The 17,802-nt window shown below is 37.1% G+C and overlaps 1 protein-coding gene across 4 annotated transcripts in view; it reads left to right on the top strand.

Annotated features, from left to right (window-relative positions):
* The window catches only part of Fbxl13 (F-box and leucine rich repeat protein 13), a 129,644-nt gene that overhangs the window by 60,401 nt on the left and 51,441 nt on the right, over positions 1-17,802 (top strand). For all 4 annotated transcript variants that reach the window (XM_090332924.1, XM_090332922.1, XM_090332925.1 and 1 more), the window contains 3 exons: positions 1,662-1,714; positions 6,928-7,028; positions 16,563-16,692. In XM_090332924.1, the coding sequence (XP_090189050.1) occupies positions 1,662-1,714; positions 6,928-7,028; positions 16,563-16,692 (284 nt within the window). The remainder of the gene's footprint in view (positions 1-1,661; positions 1,715-6,927; positions 7,029-16,562; positions 16,693-17,802) is intronic.

The following is a 17,802-nucleotide window of genomic DNA, read 5'->3' as shown; positions in this document are numbered from 1 at the left end:
CAAGTGCAATTAAAAGAGAAAAAAAAAGAAAGATACTTCCTGAAGTATTCAGGATGAACACTGAAACCTGAAATTCTTTATCCCTTTGGTTTTTAAGAAGTTGCAGAATTCTCCTTTCATCTTTAATGAATAAAAATAAAACTAGGTCTACCAGAATGGCTGTCCTCAGCATTTTTTTCCTCTTTCACTGTCTCCCAATCACAAGTCCTGTTGATTATGAGTTCTGAGAATTGTTTAGAATTAATGGCATATCTCCTGAATATCTTGGTTCAAATGTCACCCTCTCAAATATTCACCTTGTTTCTCAGTGCTTCCAGCTTTGGTTAGTAGGACACAAGAGTTTCATGGGCTTTTCCTATTCAGGCTGGCTTCAAACTGTGATCCTCAGATCTCATCCTCCTAAATAGCTAGAATTATTGATGTGAGCGACCGGTACCTGGCATGTCTTTGATAACTATTTTAACTACTCTCATATAACTGATCTATTCTAGAAGAACATTTACCTCATAAACTAGCTTAAACTATTCTGGGAGTGTATGTTTTTCTTAATTATTAGTAGTGACTTCTAAAATTTGTATATTTTGAACTGTTTTCATTCTAAAAATTCTGAAAGTATTTCTGGTTTGCATTTATCACTTGGGGCAAAGTCTACTCCTGGCAAAGGAAGAAATGTTCAAAATGGATTTATAACTAATGACATGTCTAGTGTTATTAGCATGGGGCTATGTGGTTAGGAATGGCAGATGTGCTTTCTGTTTACTGGAGTATTTTGAATGCCAGACCACCCCTTTCTTGAAGTTTGCCTACTTCACCAGTCTCTTCCACTGGAGTGTCCCCCACCCTCTTTATGTTTAGCTTTTCCCTTTTTCACAAGTGTATCCCTACTGCTGTTCTTGGGAGCTGCCTGTCTAACCCTATAGCTGTTTGTGTCCATAACTTTCCATCGTATTCTCTATGTAAATCATATGCAATATAACTAAAAAGAACAAATAGCTTGCTTATTTTTATGCATGCTGGGGGAATGTGTTAGCATTTGCAACACAATTGGTCTTTTGGTTTTCTTTTAGTGCTGGTACTGGGGCTTGAACTCAAGACCTCACACTTCATTTTTTCTCAGCCTCCTGACTAACTATAATTACAGGCATGAATTGCCAGTGCCTGGCTTTGCAACACGCTTTGAAATACATTAAAAATAAGATAAAATGAAGACTGAGGGATGGATGAATGGGTAGGTATCTGATCAAAGAAAAGTAGTAAAGTATACATTATAGCCAGGTAATAGAGATGTAGACATTCATTATGAAGTTATATCATTTTTATGATACAGTGCTAATAAAAAACTAAAAAACATATGGTGAAAAAGCAGGACCCCTCTCAAATCTTTTCAGGTTAAAAGCTTTAAGTATATACTATTCTTATGAAAGTAATATTTTCCTCTTTCTTCTTCTTCCTTTAATCCTCAAACAATAATAAACATGTTTCTATTTTATTTTTGAAGTAAAAATAAATCATTTTCCTGGGAAGAGAAACTCATATACTTAGAATATATTATTTGCCAAGGTTTCTGTTTATTTCCTAATGCGTATGTTGTATTGAATGTAGAATGGAAAAATTTTAAACATTTGTAATACGTTTAGTGATGTGTAACTTGTTTGATTTAGGCCATTGTAAAAACTTGCAAGAGCTGAATGTCTCTGACTGCCCATCCCTAACTGTGAGTATAAGCAACTTATTTTTATCATTGTTTATGTAGATTCAGACTTCTTATACTGGAGAGCAACATGTAGTGTACATGCCTATATGCAAACTTGGGGTTGGATTTGGAAAAAAACTAAACTACATTAAACATTGGCAAGAAAATTTGCTGCATCTGTACAATGCTATTATTCTGGAAGCTATATTCCCAATGTTGAGATTTTGGCAAATGGAAACTTTTCAATGATTACACAAAATTTATGTTTTATACTTATATTATTGAGATAGGAAATGAATTGGGCCCTGGTAGGGGTGATAGACTCAGTGTAGTGTTTTTCATGGTATCAGCAGCCATGCCAAAGAAGATAGAAATGAACACAGACACTTTACTCCTGATCCCAGTCTTTCCTTCCGCCTCCTGTCTGAGAAGGAGCCCATAGTATTCCTTCTGAAAAATAGACCTGACCACTTTATTCCCATCTCCCATCAATTCCACACAACTGGATAAAGTCAAGGAAATAGCATAGCTCTCTTGAAGAATCCCTCTGTGCTCTTGCCTCTTATTCCCTTTTCAGCCTCATCTTGGCCCACTCCTGTGTACATAAACTTTCAGACTTTCAGTTTTGCATTTGCTCATGCAATTTTCTTTGCTTGGAATGGCTTTTCTCTTTGTCCAAGGGAAAGCAGTACTTTCCTTATTGAAAGTCTCTAAGCTTATCTTACATATCATTTCTTCTACCAAGACATCACAGGCTCCCAGTGCCTTTCACTGCCCTAACTCTTAGCGATAGTGTTTCTGCCTCCCCCACTAACCTAAGAGATCCAAAGGCCTAGGGAGGTGTCTTATTCTTCCTGATAACAGCAGTGTAGATTCTGATATTCAGTTAATATTCTCTAATGTTTAATGAATGACACAGTATGTTGATGACTTATAGATCATGAACAATATAAATCTAAGATTCTATCTTGTAGTGATACCACCATATAAATCACAATTAATATTATAAGGATGAATAAGATCAAGCTAGTGGGAATGTAGGAGGAATGCTGACATTTAGGAGCAGACATATTATATGAAGAAGGAATAGTAAGCATTGACAAGCAAATAGTAAGAATTGACAAGCAAAGGACTGGTCATTGTATCCTGCACTTGAGAATTAGAAGATGGCTGGTGGTTTTTACTACAGCAGTTTCAGCATGTATATATATGTATATATATATATATGCATGCTGTAAATTGGCAAATGAATAAGATATAAGAAAGACATTAGCTATAAACTGATCTTTTCAGAAAAAGTAAGGTGGTAAGAAATGGGGGCAGGAAAATGGAAAGAGTTTTATGGAAACTGATGGAGACTCCATTGAAGCAATCAATGGAGCAAGTCTCTAGGGAGACAGGAAGGGATAAGATTAAGTGTGGACAATGATGTTCATTGCAGCACTATTTACCATAGCAAAGATATGGAACCAACCCAGATGCTCCTCAGTTGATGAGTGGATCAACAAGATGTGGAATTTATACACAATGGAATTCTATGCTGCTGTCAGAAAGAACGACATCGCCCCATTCCTTAGGAAATGGAAAGACTTAGAAAAAAATCATATTAAGTGAAATAAGCCAGACTCAAAGGAACATAGGCCCAATAGTCTCCCTCATTTTTCATAATCAATAGAAACCTTGGGCTCTCCTAACAGAGATTTACAATAGAACAAAATCTAGAGACATTAGGCCAAATAGTATAACACTAAATGAAAGGACCTCCAGGATAAGGAAACAAAAGCCATATAATGAATGACTGTTGTCCTTAATGTACTATGTTATCGCTCATCTCTTTTGCCATCTCTTGGTTATCTCATATTGTTACAATTTTTCACCTTGTTATCTAATATATTTTATATGTGCTTAATTGGTTATTTGAAATCAGATAGGGAAGGGGGAAATAAAGATAAGTGGGGGGGGAGGGTTGGAAGGAAATGAGGACAATGTCATGAGAAAGGGTGTCAATGTTTGTGAAGTAATGCACCTTCTATATGGTGAATATAATGTAACCCTTCTATTAATCACAATAAAAATTATTTAATTTAAAAAAAGAAATAGGGAAATGCAATGAAAAGAGACATTGCAAAAAAAAGATGAAGTGTAGAAATACAATAACATATTATAGATGATCTCCATTATGAAGGTCAAGCCCCTTGGCACAAGTGATGAGATGTCATAAATTGGCACCTCTATGTTAATTTTCCAGCCTTATATTTATATTTTTCTTGTAATTCTATATCTTAATAATGAATCACTTGAAGATCCTTGAGAATGGCATGCTATTTTCCTTACATGTTGAACCTATTTCCCCATCTACTGGATTGATTAGTCTTTTTTCTTCATACTACTACTCCTGTCCCAACAGTTGTGTATTCTATAGAATAATCTTCAACTCCATTGGATACTTCCATTCATTTTTTAAACATAGACATTTTAAAAATACCATTATAGAGATATAAATATGTTTATGTTGATTTTGATATTACATTTACTCAAAATATACAACTGAATAGTTTTTGGCATGTTAAGAGTTGAACAATCATGACCACAACCAATTTTGGAACATTTCCCTATACCCAAGAGCCTACCTCTCATTGTCTTCCAGCCTATTTTGACAGGATTAATTTGTCCCTCTCCTGAGTTGTGGCTGTGGTCTCAGTACTTCAACATGTTTTATGCTTAATCCTCTCTTTTATAATTAAGTTTACATACACATCTCCTTTTTTGGAACTAAGAGTTCTTTGAAAATCCCATTTAGTAATTTTTTCCATGAAATTTAAACTCTCATTTTCAACAACTAAACATTTTTTCCCCGAAGATGGAAGACATTATATAAATAAATGAAATGTGTACATAAAATACTAAAACCCTCAGAGCTCTTCCAAGTCCTTGCCCGAACACACAAAAAAGCATTTAAAGTAGCTATTTAATTCTTGCCTTCCAGACCAGAGAGAACTGCTCTGTAGCCTAAATCAGCTAGGCATGGATAAGCTTCTTCTTAGGGGCTTATGCAAAAATAAGCTGCTTCTTTATGTTCAAATATGCCCTCAAGAAATGGAGGAATAGGGGGCTGGGAGTTTGGCCTAGTGGTAGAGTGCTTTCCTAGAATGCAGGAAGACCCAGGTTTGATTCCTCAGTGCCACATATACAGAAAAAGCCAGAAGTGGGATTGTGGCTCAAATGGTAGAGTTGTAGCCTTGAGAAAGCCCCAAAACAGTGCTCAGGCCCTGAGCTCAAGCCCCAGGACAGGCAAAAAAAAAAAAAAAAGAAAAAAGAAAGAAAGAAATGGAGGAATAGGAAGACATGTCAAAGACCACACTGGAGAGTACATATACATGTACATGTTCTACTTTTTCTTTTTCCACCAGCAAGATGAATATGAGATCCTTCATTAAGAAAGATTCCAATCTCTACTACCATGCTCTCCAGATGTCTGCCTGTGGTTATAAAGAGATTGTCATATGTACTAATTATTTCTGTATATTTTTTAGCATCTAATATGTTAAATATATTGTTAGTTGTCATTTAATCTCTTTTTTATCTTTTGCTTATATTTTTGCTGGTCCTGGAATATTATTAATTTTTTGAGTGGTTTCTTGGAGGTAAGAGTCTCATGGGAACTTTTCTGCCCAGACTGGCTTCAAACTACGATCCTCAGATCTCAGCCTCCTGAGTGGCTAAGATTCCAGGCGTGAGCCACTGGCTTCCTGTTTCAGAAGGAATTTTAAAATGAGTAAACGTGGGGCTGGAAGTGTGGCTTAGTAGTAGAGTGCTATGCCTAGCATGCATGAATACCACATAAACAGAAAAAGCCAGATGTGGTTCTGTGACTCAAGTAGAAAAGCACTGACTTTGAGAAAGCCTAAAGACAGTGCCCAGGCCCTGAGGTCAAGCCCCAGGACTGACAAAAATAAAGTGCAATCTTTTGGTTTTTTGCCCTTGGGGGAGCTTTGTTTCTATACATGAATTATGAATCATATTCTTTAAATCTGACTTCCTAATAAGAAAGTCAAAGCAATGCCATGTGCATTGAATTTGTCAACATCAAAGTCTTGCCCAATTATTGAGGCTATAAAAGGTTAGTAATTTTATGCAGCCACATTTTGCTATTGTTTTTTTTCCCTTTAAGATCTAGTCTGGGTAACAGGCTTACATTTAAGAAGTTGGGTAATGTTCATCAAAGGGCTTTGATATCTAAGCTCGTCTGTCATATGAAAAATATTACATTCAGAAAAATTCAAATGCTTAGCTCTTTTAAATACAGAGGACGGGCATTTCTAAACTTGTCTGAATATCTAAGTTCCTCAATACAGGAAAATGCAGAGAACAGATGGCTTCCTCAGCTCAAGGGAAAGGCACACTGTCTTCTTCCTGACTCATTTTCTCTGGCCTCTCCACCCATGTAGAACCCAGCTTCCTCTCCTCTTCATGCCATATCTCACTCATGTCATCCGCGAGGTATTTAGCAAGTGCTCAAAAATTGACATGTTGATCATTTTTCTGTGTACTGAGGAATTGAACCCCGGTCTTCACGCATGCCAGGCAAGCATTCTACCACTGGACTAAACTCCTGGTCCCTAGACATGCTGATCATTTTTGGTGGAAGATTTTGTATAGGAATGGGACATGTAGTTCATTAGTTCTTTTCATTTGCAGGAAAATTGTACTGCACTCCTTTTTTACCTATTTACACATATTCACCTCCTGTATTTGGTGATAAAATAGGCAGGAAAGTCCATAAAACTTTTATCTCCAATTAGACACACACACACACACACACACACACACACACACACACACAAAAGCATACACACATACACACACACAAAGGGGAGTTGTGATTCAAATGGTAGAGTGCTAACCTTCGGCATAAAAGCTTAGAGACAGCAATTAAGTCCCAAATTCAAGCCTCAAGACTAGCAAAAAAAAAAAAGTCATGGTGATGGAATAGGACTTTATTTCCCAAGGGAGGAATAAAGAAACCTCAATCAAAACCACTAGTTTCTACTTTTGATCTCAACTAATACCAAAGAATATGAAGAGACCAAATCATGCGTATGTTTGTATGTTTGTTGTCTGTGGGAAGGAAAAGAGATGCTAGATAAGAGAACTTGAAAAGCTTGTTAGGTTTGGAAATCATTTTGCAAATCATTTTCCTTTTTGTTGTTGATGTTTGTTTGTTTTCAATACAGGATGAGTCAATGAAACACATTTCTGAGGGCTGCCCAGGGGTTCTGTATCTCAATCTATCAAACACAACTATCACCAACAGGACGATGCGACTCTTGCCCAGGTAACACATGTGTTATGTTGTATTATTCTGAAATTAATTGTGTCCTAGATTCTGTCTTGTTCTAGCACTCTTTCAACTATAAACATCACACCATGGTATGGCACCTCTATTCTGTTTCAAGTCCCAAGCCAGTGGTACCTGGACTCTCATTGATCGTTATCATTGGTCTTCTATCTTAAATGCTTTTGATAATGGACCCACTAACTTGAGGTAAACTTTGCCTGTCACTTTCTGGTCCTCCTTCCTGGGAATTTGGGCCTGGCCCCTAAATTCCAGTCTTGTGTTTGTGCTCTCCTCTAGTGTCAAAGCCTCTAGATCTGAGCACCATCATCCTAGATTCTCTGTTACCAGGCTGTTGTGGCTGCCATTTGAGAGTCCTCACCTGGTCTTGCCATCAGGGAGTTGGACACTGTTAGCTTTGGACTCTATGGACTTATGACAACCTTGGGCATGAGGGTTGCTTCTTCCTAGAACCTCTTCAGCGAAGGCAGAGAACATAGGAGTTGACAGAATATCCAGACTCATGAATTTATGTCATTCAATTATTCTTTATTTTTACTGTAGAAAGTCTCATCAGGAAGAGCATCCTATCAGATTGGGAGATATTCAAATTTGAAACTGGGAAAACATGACTCAAACCATTGTGAAAGGCCGAAGTATTTTTGAGACTATTACTTTTTTAGATTCTTTGAAAATAATATTGAGACATTTGAAAAAGCTTAAAATTCTGGGTGGTAGTTTTTTTTAGCTTTTAGCTATTTTTCATTCTTTTTTTTCAAATTAGCAAACTTCACAAAGCAGTGCTGTATTTTCGACTTATCCTATTAATTGAACTACCATGTTTTATTTAGTTGTATCTATATAACCTATCTGAAATTCCTTCTGCAACTTTTTGTTTGTGTGCATACCAGACTTAGGACTTACACTCAGAGTCTAAGAATTATCCCAGAGTTTTTGAGTTCAAGGCTAACACTCTACCACTTAAGCCACAGCTCCACTTTCAGTTTTATGGTGGTTAATTGGAGATAAGAGTCTCACAGAGTTTCCTGCCTTGGCTAGCTTCAAACCACAGTCCTCAGATCTAGCTCCTGAATAGCTAGTTATTACAGGCATAAACTACTGGCTTCTTCTGATATTTGAGCATAATCTTCATCTTGACAGGCATTCAATATGCACTTAGTTATTTTTCTTGTATTTTAACTCAAATAACACACATAGAATTTATGTTAGTGATGATTGAAGCAATGATCTAAACTAGGGATTAGCAAACTATGACTTATGTGGCCCAATGTTGATGCCCCGCTACCCCCAAATTGTTAAAAAGCTAATGAATTTTCCAGAATTATTACTAAATCATTTTAATTAACTAAATCTTTTATCAAATGATATGTAATTCTTTTGTATATACCTAAAATTCGTATACAAAGAAACCCATCTCTTTCTAATATTTCTCTGCATGTTCCTTCCTCTGTGTACTTGTGGTTATACTGCCTGTTGTACCTTGGATGAAGATGTTTCAGCATGGAGTGCTGGCACACCATTCTTCTCAGCTCTGTGCTCAGTGGTCTCTTGTTTGGAGCCTGGAATAGGCCAATTGGCCAATTGGGAGTATTCCTCACCATGGAAAATGACCAACACTACTACTCCACGTTGATTTATTTTTTAGACTTGAGAAAGCAATGGAAAAAGGGCAAGCAATAAAGCAGATTAAATACAAGAGTATCCTGTTCATAGCTACAACACTGTAAATAGCTCACACAGCTGAGGAAATATTTTTATGATACTTTAAAAATTATCTGATTCAGCAAAGAAAACATTCATGTCATTAATGGATGGGTGAAATCTGGACATATGTCCTCTTCTAACTCATCAATGTAAATGTCATAGATGAATAAATGAGTACAATGTAATTCATACAGAACTCTACTCACCCCTCTATTTACTGTTGGCTCAAAAAATTCAATGAAAGGATTGTGTGGAAATTTCCATTTGGAATTTACAAGAAATGATATTGTTTAATGGATTATTTGTTAAGTGCATGCTGCCAACCTTTGTATCAATAGGACTATAAAATATAAAATTTTATTGTAAACTTGCATACATTTTTTGGAGAGCAGCTTGTTATATTTCTCATTACACTAATAATTAAAGATAAAATAGAAACTGATTTATTTTGTAATGTTTTATTTAGAAACTGATGTATGTGTCCACAATATATAATTAATTTCCTTATTAGAAACATACTAGATTTAAGTTTTTTGAAGTACTTAAATAACTCAAATTTTCATTATTCATAGAGATAATTTTTGTAAAGTTAGGCTTAGGAGCCTTTTGAACAATTGATTTCTTCCTTCTTAAAAATTAAGGCTATGAAAATATTTCTAAGTGAGAATTTTGTAAAAATTATACAATTTAGTAAGAAATACTTGTATTTAGAAATAGACTAGTTTATTCTTTGCTTCCTTCTTTGATCCAATAGTTATTTAGAGGACAAACTTTGGTTTCAACTGGTTAACATTTCTTTCAGTTTCTGTTTTTAATTATGTATTGTAGTCAAGAAATGTGGAATGAATTATTTCTATTTTTTGGAACTTATTCAGATGTCTTCATGAACTAGTGTATGATTTAGCAAGTCATGACTGTTTAAAACAAAGGGTTTGATTCAGAGAACAAAATCTGATGTATATACATAAAGCTTGTAGAAGTCTCCTCGTATAACAGTGGTGAATTAATTGATTATAGTGCTTGTTGTATAAAGTGGTATCCTATGCTGGGAGCGGAGGCGCATGCCAGTAATCCTAGCTATTCAGGAGGCTGAGATCTGAGGATCAAAGTTGGAAACCAGCCCGAACAGAAAAGTATGTGAAACTCTTATCTTCAGTGAACTACTCAGAAAAAGCCAGAAGTGGGGCTGTGGCTCAAGTGCTAGAGAACTAGCAGGACAGCTCCCAAGCCCTAAATCCCGGAGAAAAAAAAAAGGTATCCTTTCTGCTGGTTGCAGTTTCTGGTTTGATGGTGAAATTGTGTAGTTTTGCTCCTACTATACCCACCTTTGCTTTCCTCTGCAAGTGCTTTTGTGAAGTAGCATTATGTATTTCTTTATTTTATCTGAGTTTTAATTTTATCTTTTATATGTAGCATATAACATACTTCTACTTTAATATTTTTACTCTGCCTTTGGAAGTGGGCTGTTGAAAAATAACCATTTCTTGTTACAACTGAGTGTATAGTCTTACCTTTTTTTTCTTTTAGTCATCTAGCTTTTATTTATTTTCTTTGTACTTCAACAGGTCCTTGCACTTGCTGATTAAGTCAATTACACCATATTTGCAGCCCTTGTGCTTAAGGTTATTTTTCCAGATAGAATTTTGCTCTTTGCCAGAGGAGATCTCAGTCCCATGTTTTCTCACATGGCTGGGATGACAAGTGCATGCGACCACATTGAGATAAGGTCTTTTTGTTCAGAATTAGCTTGAAGCTACAATCTTCTCCATCTCTGCCTCTTGAGTAGCTGAAATTAGAGGTATGAGCTATTGTGCTTGGCCTTTGAAGTACATTTTTTTTGGTCAGTTGTGGGGCTTGAACTCGGGGCCTGGGTCCTGTCCTTGATCTCTTCATCTTAAGGCTGTCACTCTACCTCTTGAGCCACAGTGCCACTTGTGGTTTTCTGGTAGTTAATTGGAGATAAGAGTCTCAGGGACTTTTGTCCCGGGGCTGACTTTGAACCAGGATCCTCAGATCTCAGCCTCCCAAGTAGCTAGGATTACAGGCATGAGCCACTGGTGCCTGGCAGTCCTTGAATTCTTATCTCCTATAAATCTGAGAAAAAGTTGTAAGTGGAGCTGTGGTTCAAGTAGAAGAGCACTAGCCTTGAGCTAGGAACAGTGTCCAAGCTCAGACTTCAAGCCCCAGGACTGGAAAAAAAAAAAAAGGGAGAGGAGGAGGAGGAGAAAAAGGAGGAGGCAGAGGAGGAGCAGGAGAAGGGGGAGGAGGAGGAAGAGGAAGAGGAAGAGGAGGAAGAACAGGAAGAAGACAAAGGAGGAGGAGGAGAAAAAAGAAGGAGGAGGAGGAGGAGGAGGAGGAGGAGGAGGAGGAGGAGGAGGAGGAGGAGGAGGAGGAGAAAGCTGAACTCATGAGCTAGTATAAGCTAGTACCAATGACAACCCTGTAGGAGGAAGCTTCTTCAATTCATCCTGTGATATAGAATCTCACTCAAAGCAGTTTTTTAGACAGTCCATGCTAAAGCATATAATTATGTATGTAAGTTTACAAGTCTCTTTATAGCTGGATACTCTTTACTTTTTAGAATGTATTGATATTTCTTGGTAGAATAGTTTAATATTATTAGTTACAGAATACCATAGATACTACATATATGTAATATATAATAGCATAGAAAGAATCTTATATAATCCAAATATAAAAAATAATTTTACAAGATACGTGGATACACATTGAAGCAGTTTTCTAACTTAGCACTACATGTTTACTAATCATACTTTGATAGCCCCTTTCTCTTAGGAAATTAATGTAATATTTTAGCTATGCATAACTTTTTAGTGACACATTTTTTCTTTTAGCAACTAAAGTTATTACACATTTAGTGGGCAGCAGATAGGACAATCAGACCTTCTATAGACTTTTGGCTTTGATTTTTAACTTCTAGTTCTCACCAGCGAGAGAACTTTCAGAATAAATACTTGATACTGACTTTTTTGTCCTATGGGAAAATTGTACAATGACTTATTTATGACAAAAATATACTTCATAATTGTTCTATTTTTGCTCTGTTTTCCATTGTTTCCAACACTTGAGTGTGAATACTCCCATTATAAATAAGCAGAGAAATGTTGGTTATTGCTTAATATTTTTTTCCAAAGAAATCAGCTGCTAGGAGAAAAATGTAATTTGTTTGCTCTTCTTGGCAACATTAATTTGACAACGTTTTTATTTGAGTTTTTTTCTCTTCACCTCTTTGGAGGTTTGTTTAATGTTCTAAAGTTGAAAGTTTAGGCTGCCCAAAGCTCCTACCCATTCCAGGAAATTATTCATGAATTTCTAGTTATTCCTGTGCCACCAACTAGGTGGCACTCTCAGTTCCTTATTTGGCACAAAATCCTGCCACATCTGCATCTGATCTTCCCTTCAGTTGCTCTGCTTCAAGCCACAAGAAGCATCATCCTGGAACTATCTTCTTATTGTGTCTAGTCTTCCTATACTGTCCCTACCTCCTCAGGTTTCCCAAGAGAAGCCATTATCACAGGACTGTCTAATTGCCACATCCTTGTCATCTCTTCAGCTAGTTGGTCTTTCTGCAATCCCAAACCATTCACTCATCAAATCATGCAGTCTGCCAGAAGTCAGGGAGAGATCTCCTTTCCCAGCTTCGAACCACAATGTTCATTCTTGTGTTCGTCATGTTTTGCTCAAATGCACGATGTGAGATTTCCTGTGCATAAAGTAAAAGTATTATGATCCTCTGTTTTGAAGAGAGGATCTTGTCATGTTGCCCAAGTTGATTCTTCAATTGCTGGGCTCACCACGTCCTCCTACCCAGCTTCCTGAGTAAGGGAAACTGTAGCCCTCTGTACTATGTTCAGCGTGATCCTTGCCCTTTAACGGAGTCTTATATACTGTAATGGATTCATTTCTAATTATTTTTCCTATGGTTGAATTGTCTCTAAAGTTGGTTTGGAAAACATTATCAGGCACTGTCATGTCATATAATTTCCTAGTGTCCATCAAACTGGGAAGATACTATAACTTACTCTGAAACAGCTCTTTTACTAAGAGGAAAACCCTTCAAATGAGATTATTTCACTCCGTTCGGATTTTTTGCAGAATTCTACTTCTTGGAACTTTATCTTTAAACTGAAGAGCCAAATACTCAACTCAAAAGAATGCACATGCAAATCCCCCACCCTCTTTTTTTTTTTTTTCAACAGAATCTGCCTTATTTTGGTGATGTCTTCCCCTCCCCTCCAGGTCCTGAGGGCTGAACTTACAGCGTGGACACTGTTCCTGAGATTCTTTTGCTTAAGGCTAGCTCTGTACCACTTGATCTCTAGTTCTACTTCCAGCTTTTTAGTAGTATATTGGATAGAAGAGTCTCATAGACTTCCTGACCCTGGCTGGCTCTGAACTGTGATTCTCAGATCTCAGCTTCCTGAACAGCTAGGATTAAAGGTGTGAGCCACCAGTGCCTGGCTGGTGACTTTTAAGAGAGTTACTATTGAGATATAACACAGACTACCTTAATTCTTCAATGGAAACAAAGCCAAAATAAAGGGACAAAAATCTCTGTGGCTTCTACAAGCATTATAATTTCTAAAAGATTATAGTAGTAGAAGAGAAATAAATATAGAGAACTCATCCCCAGTAGCAGTTACCAAATAACTAGGCATAGATAAATGTAGACTGTAAACACTTGGCCTCAAAACAGAATTAGAATTATCAAGTGGTCTCTGTGCTGGGAAATGATGAACCAGATCTTACTCATGTAGGAAACAACACTTATTTGCCAAATATTATAAGTATCAGTATTACATAAAATTTCCAAGTGTCATTTCACTGTTAACTGATGTGTTCCCCAACCCCAGCAGTTTTAAGTTTTCCCTACATGAATACGTCCCTAGAAAGGCCTAAAAGTCCACTTGATATTTCCTTTGTTTTCAAAGTGAAGATTATTTTCCATGAGGTTCCACTTTGAAGGGAGCATCCAGAGCCCAGTCTTGGAGTCACTTAATCTAATAAACAATCAGAGGCTCTTAACCTGATTTCAGTAAATTCTCTATCAGGACTAGTTATAAAATTCAGGGGATCTATGCATTTTGATGAGAAAAAATTCTCTATTTTCACTAAGCTCTAGCTGGAATATGGGTATAAATCAGAATACTAGCAACTCTTAAGTTTTTTTTACCCACAACAAAGTATGTGGGTAAAATGTGTAAGTCACAAATACATTCTTATCACATTAGAATTGTTTTTTATATTTAAAAACAACATTGATACTTGTCACTACTTCCCATCTTAGTAATCACTAGAATTGCTACTAGATTATGTAATTAATACGTTAAATATAGCAGCATATATATATATATATAATTACCCTACTTGGAATTTAAAGATATTTTGCTTGTATATTTTAGTATGATCAGATGCCTTTGTAATTATTTTTATTTTATGCATTTACAACCATATGCTAACAATAGTATGCTAAGAAAATATCTGTAGACTTCACCACAGTTCCAAAAGTGATGATACCACAAAAGGAAAGTTGAAGCCCCTTGATCAGTTTTCACTGTTGGTATTTGTTCATTAATCATGTGAACTTAAAGAAACGGAAAGATAGATTTGGGCCAGGGTAGGGACCCAATGTGATGTCTCCCAGACTCTTGAAATCATTTGTATGTGGCACTCTTGTCAGAAAATATCCAATCCAGTAAACAGAAGATAACAAATTCCGAAGGGACAATGTGTTTGCAGTTATTTGGGATAGCATATATTCTTTGGCTTCTCCTATCTCTGCTAATTTTATTAGTAAAAATCACCCTCAAAATAATGCTACTACATGGACTTCCTCCATGTGACAGATGAGAAAACTGAGATTAGGAAGTCCCTCTGTTGGTTAGGGTTAAAAAAATGATGGCATTGTTATCTCCACTTCACATCTGGGGAAACCATCTATAAAAATTGAAGGAACTTGCAGTGTCAGAACATGAATCCCATTTGGTTAAATTTCAAAACCTTGTGTATTTTCCATTGTGTTGTGCTACCTACCTCATTACTACTTTCTCCAAACAAATCACATCCATGGCCCCAAGAAGATTAATCTTCACACTGATTAATCATGGGGTATATACTCAAGGGAGAGAGCAGGAGAAAGCATTTCTCAAGCTCCGAAAACTCAGTCCACTGGGGGTGCTCTTTGGAGAGGGAGGAATCCTTTCTGTCTTTGCTAAGTTCTGACACATCTAGGTGAAAATTAGAAGTAGTATTAGCCACTTTTTCACCCACAAAAGTCACAAGTACCTTCTGATCATGTTGTAGTTGTTCCACATAGTGAGAAACTTGTTTTGGGGATATGAGATCTGTGCCTCCTTCCCTTCTCTGCCTGGCTCACTTCCCACTACTGTCTTAAAGGCTCCTCTCTCTACTGTGTTATCTCCTCTACATAGCTATTCCCAGGAGGGGAATGTGTGCTCTAAGTTAAATAACTTGTAGTGGAACTGGAATCATAGACATACTTCTTACATCTGATTAATGATCAGTGCTTGCATATCTTTTTTTTTTTTTTTTTTTTTTTGCCAGTCCTGGGCTTGAGCTCAGGACCTGAGCACTGTCCTTGGACTTTATCAAGGCTAAAGCTTTACCACTTGAGCCTCAACACCACTTCTGGCTTTCTTCCATGTATGTCATACTGAGGAATCAAACTTGGGTCTTCGTGCATGCTAGGCAAGCACTCTACCACTAAGTCAAACTCCCGGCCCCAGTGCTTGCATATCTTATTTCCCACTTCTGTGGAGGTAAATCTTATTATTAATTTCTAAGATTTAAGAAGAGCAACATCCACCCACACGTTTCATTCTTACTGTTTTCTCGTCTGCTGCTAAGCTGGTGCAGATCACAAACCAAGAACGTGTTATTAATTTCATTTCCAGAGCAGGCGGTAGTGAGGAGTCTGCACTTTTTAAATAAGCTAGGTTCAGGAGGGCTAATATTCTCAAAATACCAACCCTTGCACAATGGCATAGATATACCATAATTACTTCCACCTTTTTTCTAGATGTTCTCATTTTGGTCATTGTAATAGTGCCATATAACATCTGTGTCAACTTCAATGAGATGGATAGCCTCTATGGAGTTTTGTTCTGTTATGTAGCTCCCTCATTTTAAACTGTTCCTCTGAACTATGTTTATCTCTGTGCATCAGCTATTTTTTAAATTCTTTACTCCAGTACTGAAGTCATTACTTACAAAAATCATACATACTTAAATCTTGGCTTATTAAACTACTCGCTTATCTGAACCATTTTTAGGAGTCTGTTCTGTTCCATTTCCCCTTTTTTTTTCTCCTTCTGCTCATGAAATTTAATTTCCAATTAAATGTTTATAAAATTTTTCACATTGGTTTACTGCTCCAAAGACAGAGCCTGAAAACAACAATAAAGTAAACTCCAAGTTTGGTTTCAAAAACTAACTTCCAAACAATATGCATGCAAACCCCAAACTCTGCCAAAAACTAAAAATCAAAACCAAAGAAGCTTTATCCAATCAACTTTTCAAAACATTTAGCCAGCATTCTTTACTTCTTTTCGCTTGAAATATAATTATGCATTATCTAGTTATTTAGTGAAATTTCCTTTAAGGATCAAAAAGAAAGTTAACAATGAAATTAAACTCTTGAGACTGTGCAAGGAGACAAGATTCCTGTACTGCTCTAGTTCTGTCTCATTGTAGAGGCTGAAGAAAGTTGTGAGAAAAGCTGAAGTGCATTCACTTTCCTTCTTCTCTTCTCTCCCCCTGTCTTTTCAGGAACTTCCCAAACTTACAGAATCTCAGCTTGGCTTATTGCCGAAAGTTCACAGACAAAGGTTTACAGTACCTGAGCTTAGGGAATGGATGCCACAAGCTCATCTATCTGGACCTTTCGGGCTGCACCCAGGTTTGCCTCTCAGTCCTCTCCCTCCTGCAGCAGATGAGCACGTCCTCTGGAGAGCCAGCCGCATCCAGCCCTCATGTTGCACTAGTGCTGTGCACAGACCACAGCACCACAGCACACTTTTCAGAGGTTTTAAATTACACAGCCCCAGCTGCTTAAAGTTTCCCCAGAATTGTTACTATAGGCTCCTGGCTTCTTTCCACTGGGGTGTCACATCCACAGGCAGGCAGAGCTCATTGGATGATGAAACAGACCACTTCTGTGGAGACACTCTGAGCATAGCATAGTTTTAAGAGCCAAGCTACTAAGACACAAACAAAGGAAAACCCTTTTGGGGGAGAATCTGCATAGGAGTTTCTAAAATGCCAATAAGCTTCTATGTGAGTGTCTTTTTTGAGGGGTGGGGGTGTTTAAAATATGAGAAAGGAAATGCATTACAAAGATCCTAATTATTAAATGTGTCCTGTATTCGTCGGTTAAATACCCTAAAGATTTGAGGTTCATGTGGGAAGATACTTTAAGTTGGAAGAAACAGGAATAAGGTTAGGGGAAGTTTTGGGGGTTAGAGAACAGGGCTTCTGAAAAGTTGCCACTGCCTTATGGCTAGTTTCTTCTGTTCTAATAGATTGAAGCCTTAATTCTTTTTAACTTATTTTCTTTTACTTCTTGTATTCTGTCAACATTGATGTCATAAGATGTTCCTGATTCTGTAAGACCAATAGCACTGGTGAGAACAGCTGAAACTGATAACAAGTAACTGTAGTTGTCAGTTTTTGAGTGGTTACTCTGTGGCAGGCACTGTACTTGGTTCTCTTTACCAAGGAAGAGACCAAAGCTCAGGGTGGTCAAATAAATTGTCCAGGGTTGGAGAGTTGACAGAAGTCCATGGAACTGGTATGCTTATAGGCTCCTGTCAGTAGAAACCAAGGTGGGCAGACTCCCTGGTGTAAAAGAGGTGGCAGAGAAGAGGTGGCAGCATGGAGGCTTCTTCTTCATGTTCTCAATTGGATAGAGTTTTACCAGGCTGCCACTATTGCCTGATCCCGGTTTCTTGGCATGCTATATTTCTTTAAAATTTCAAGACACATACATTATGGTCATTGTCAACACTCA

This window comes from Megascapheus bottae, chromosome 5, assembly GCF_031878675.1.
Source record: "Megascapheus bottae isolate mThoBot1 chromosome 5, mThoBot2.hap1, whole genome shotgun sequence".
NCBI lineage: Eukaryota > Metazoa > Chordata > Mammalia > Rodentia > Geomyidae > Megascapheus > Megascapheus bottae.
Note: the sequence above shows the minus strand (reverse complement) of the source record. Positions and strands in the feature narration are given on the sequence as shown.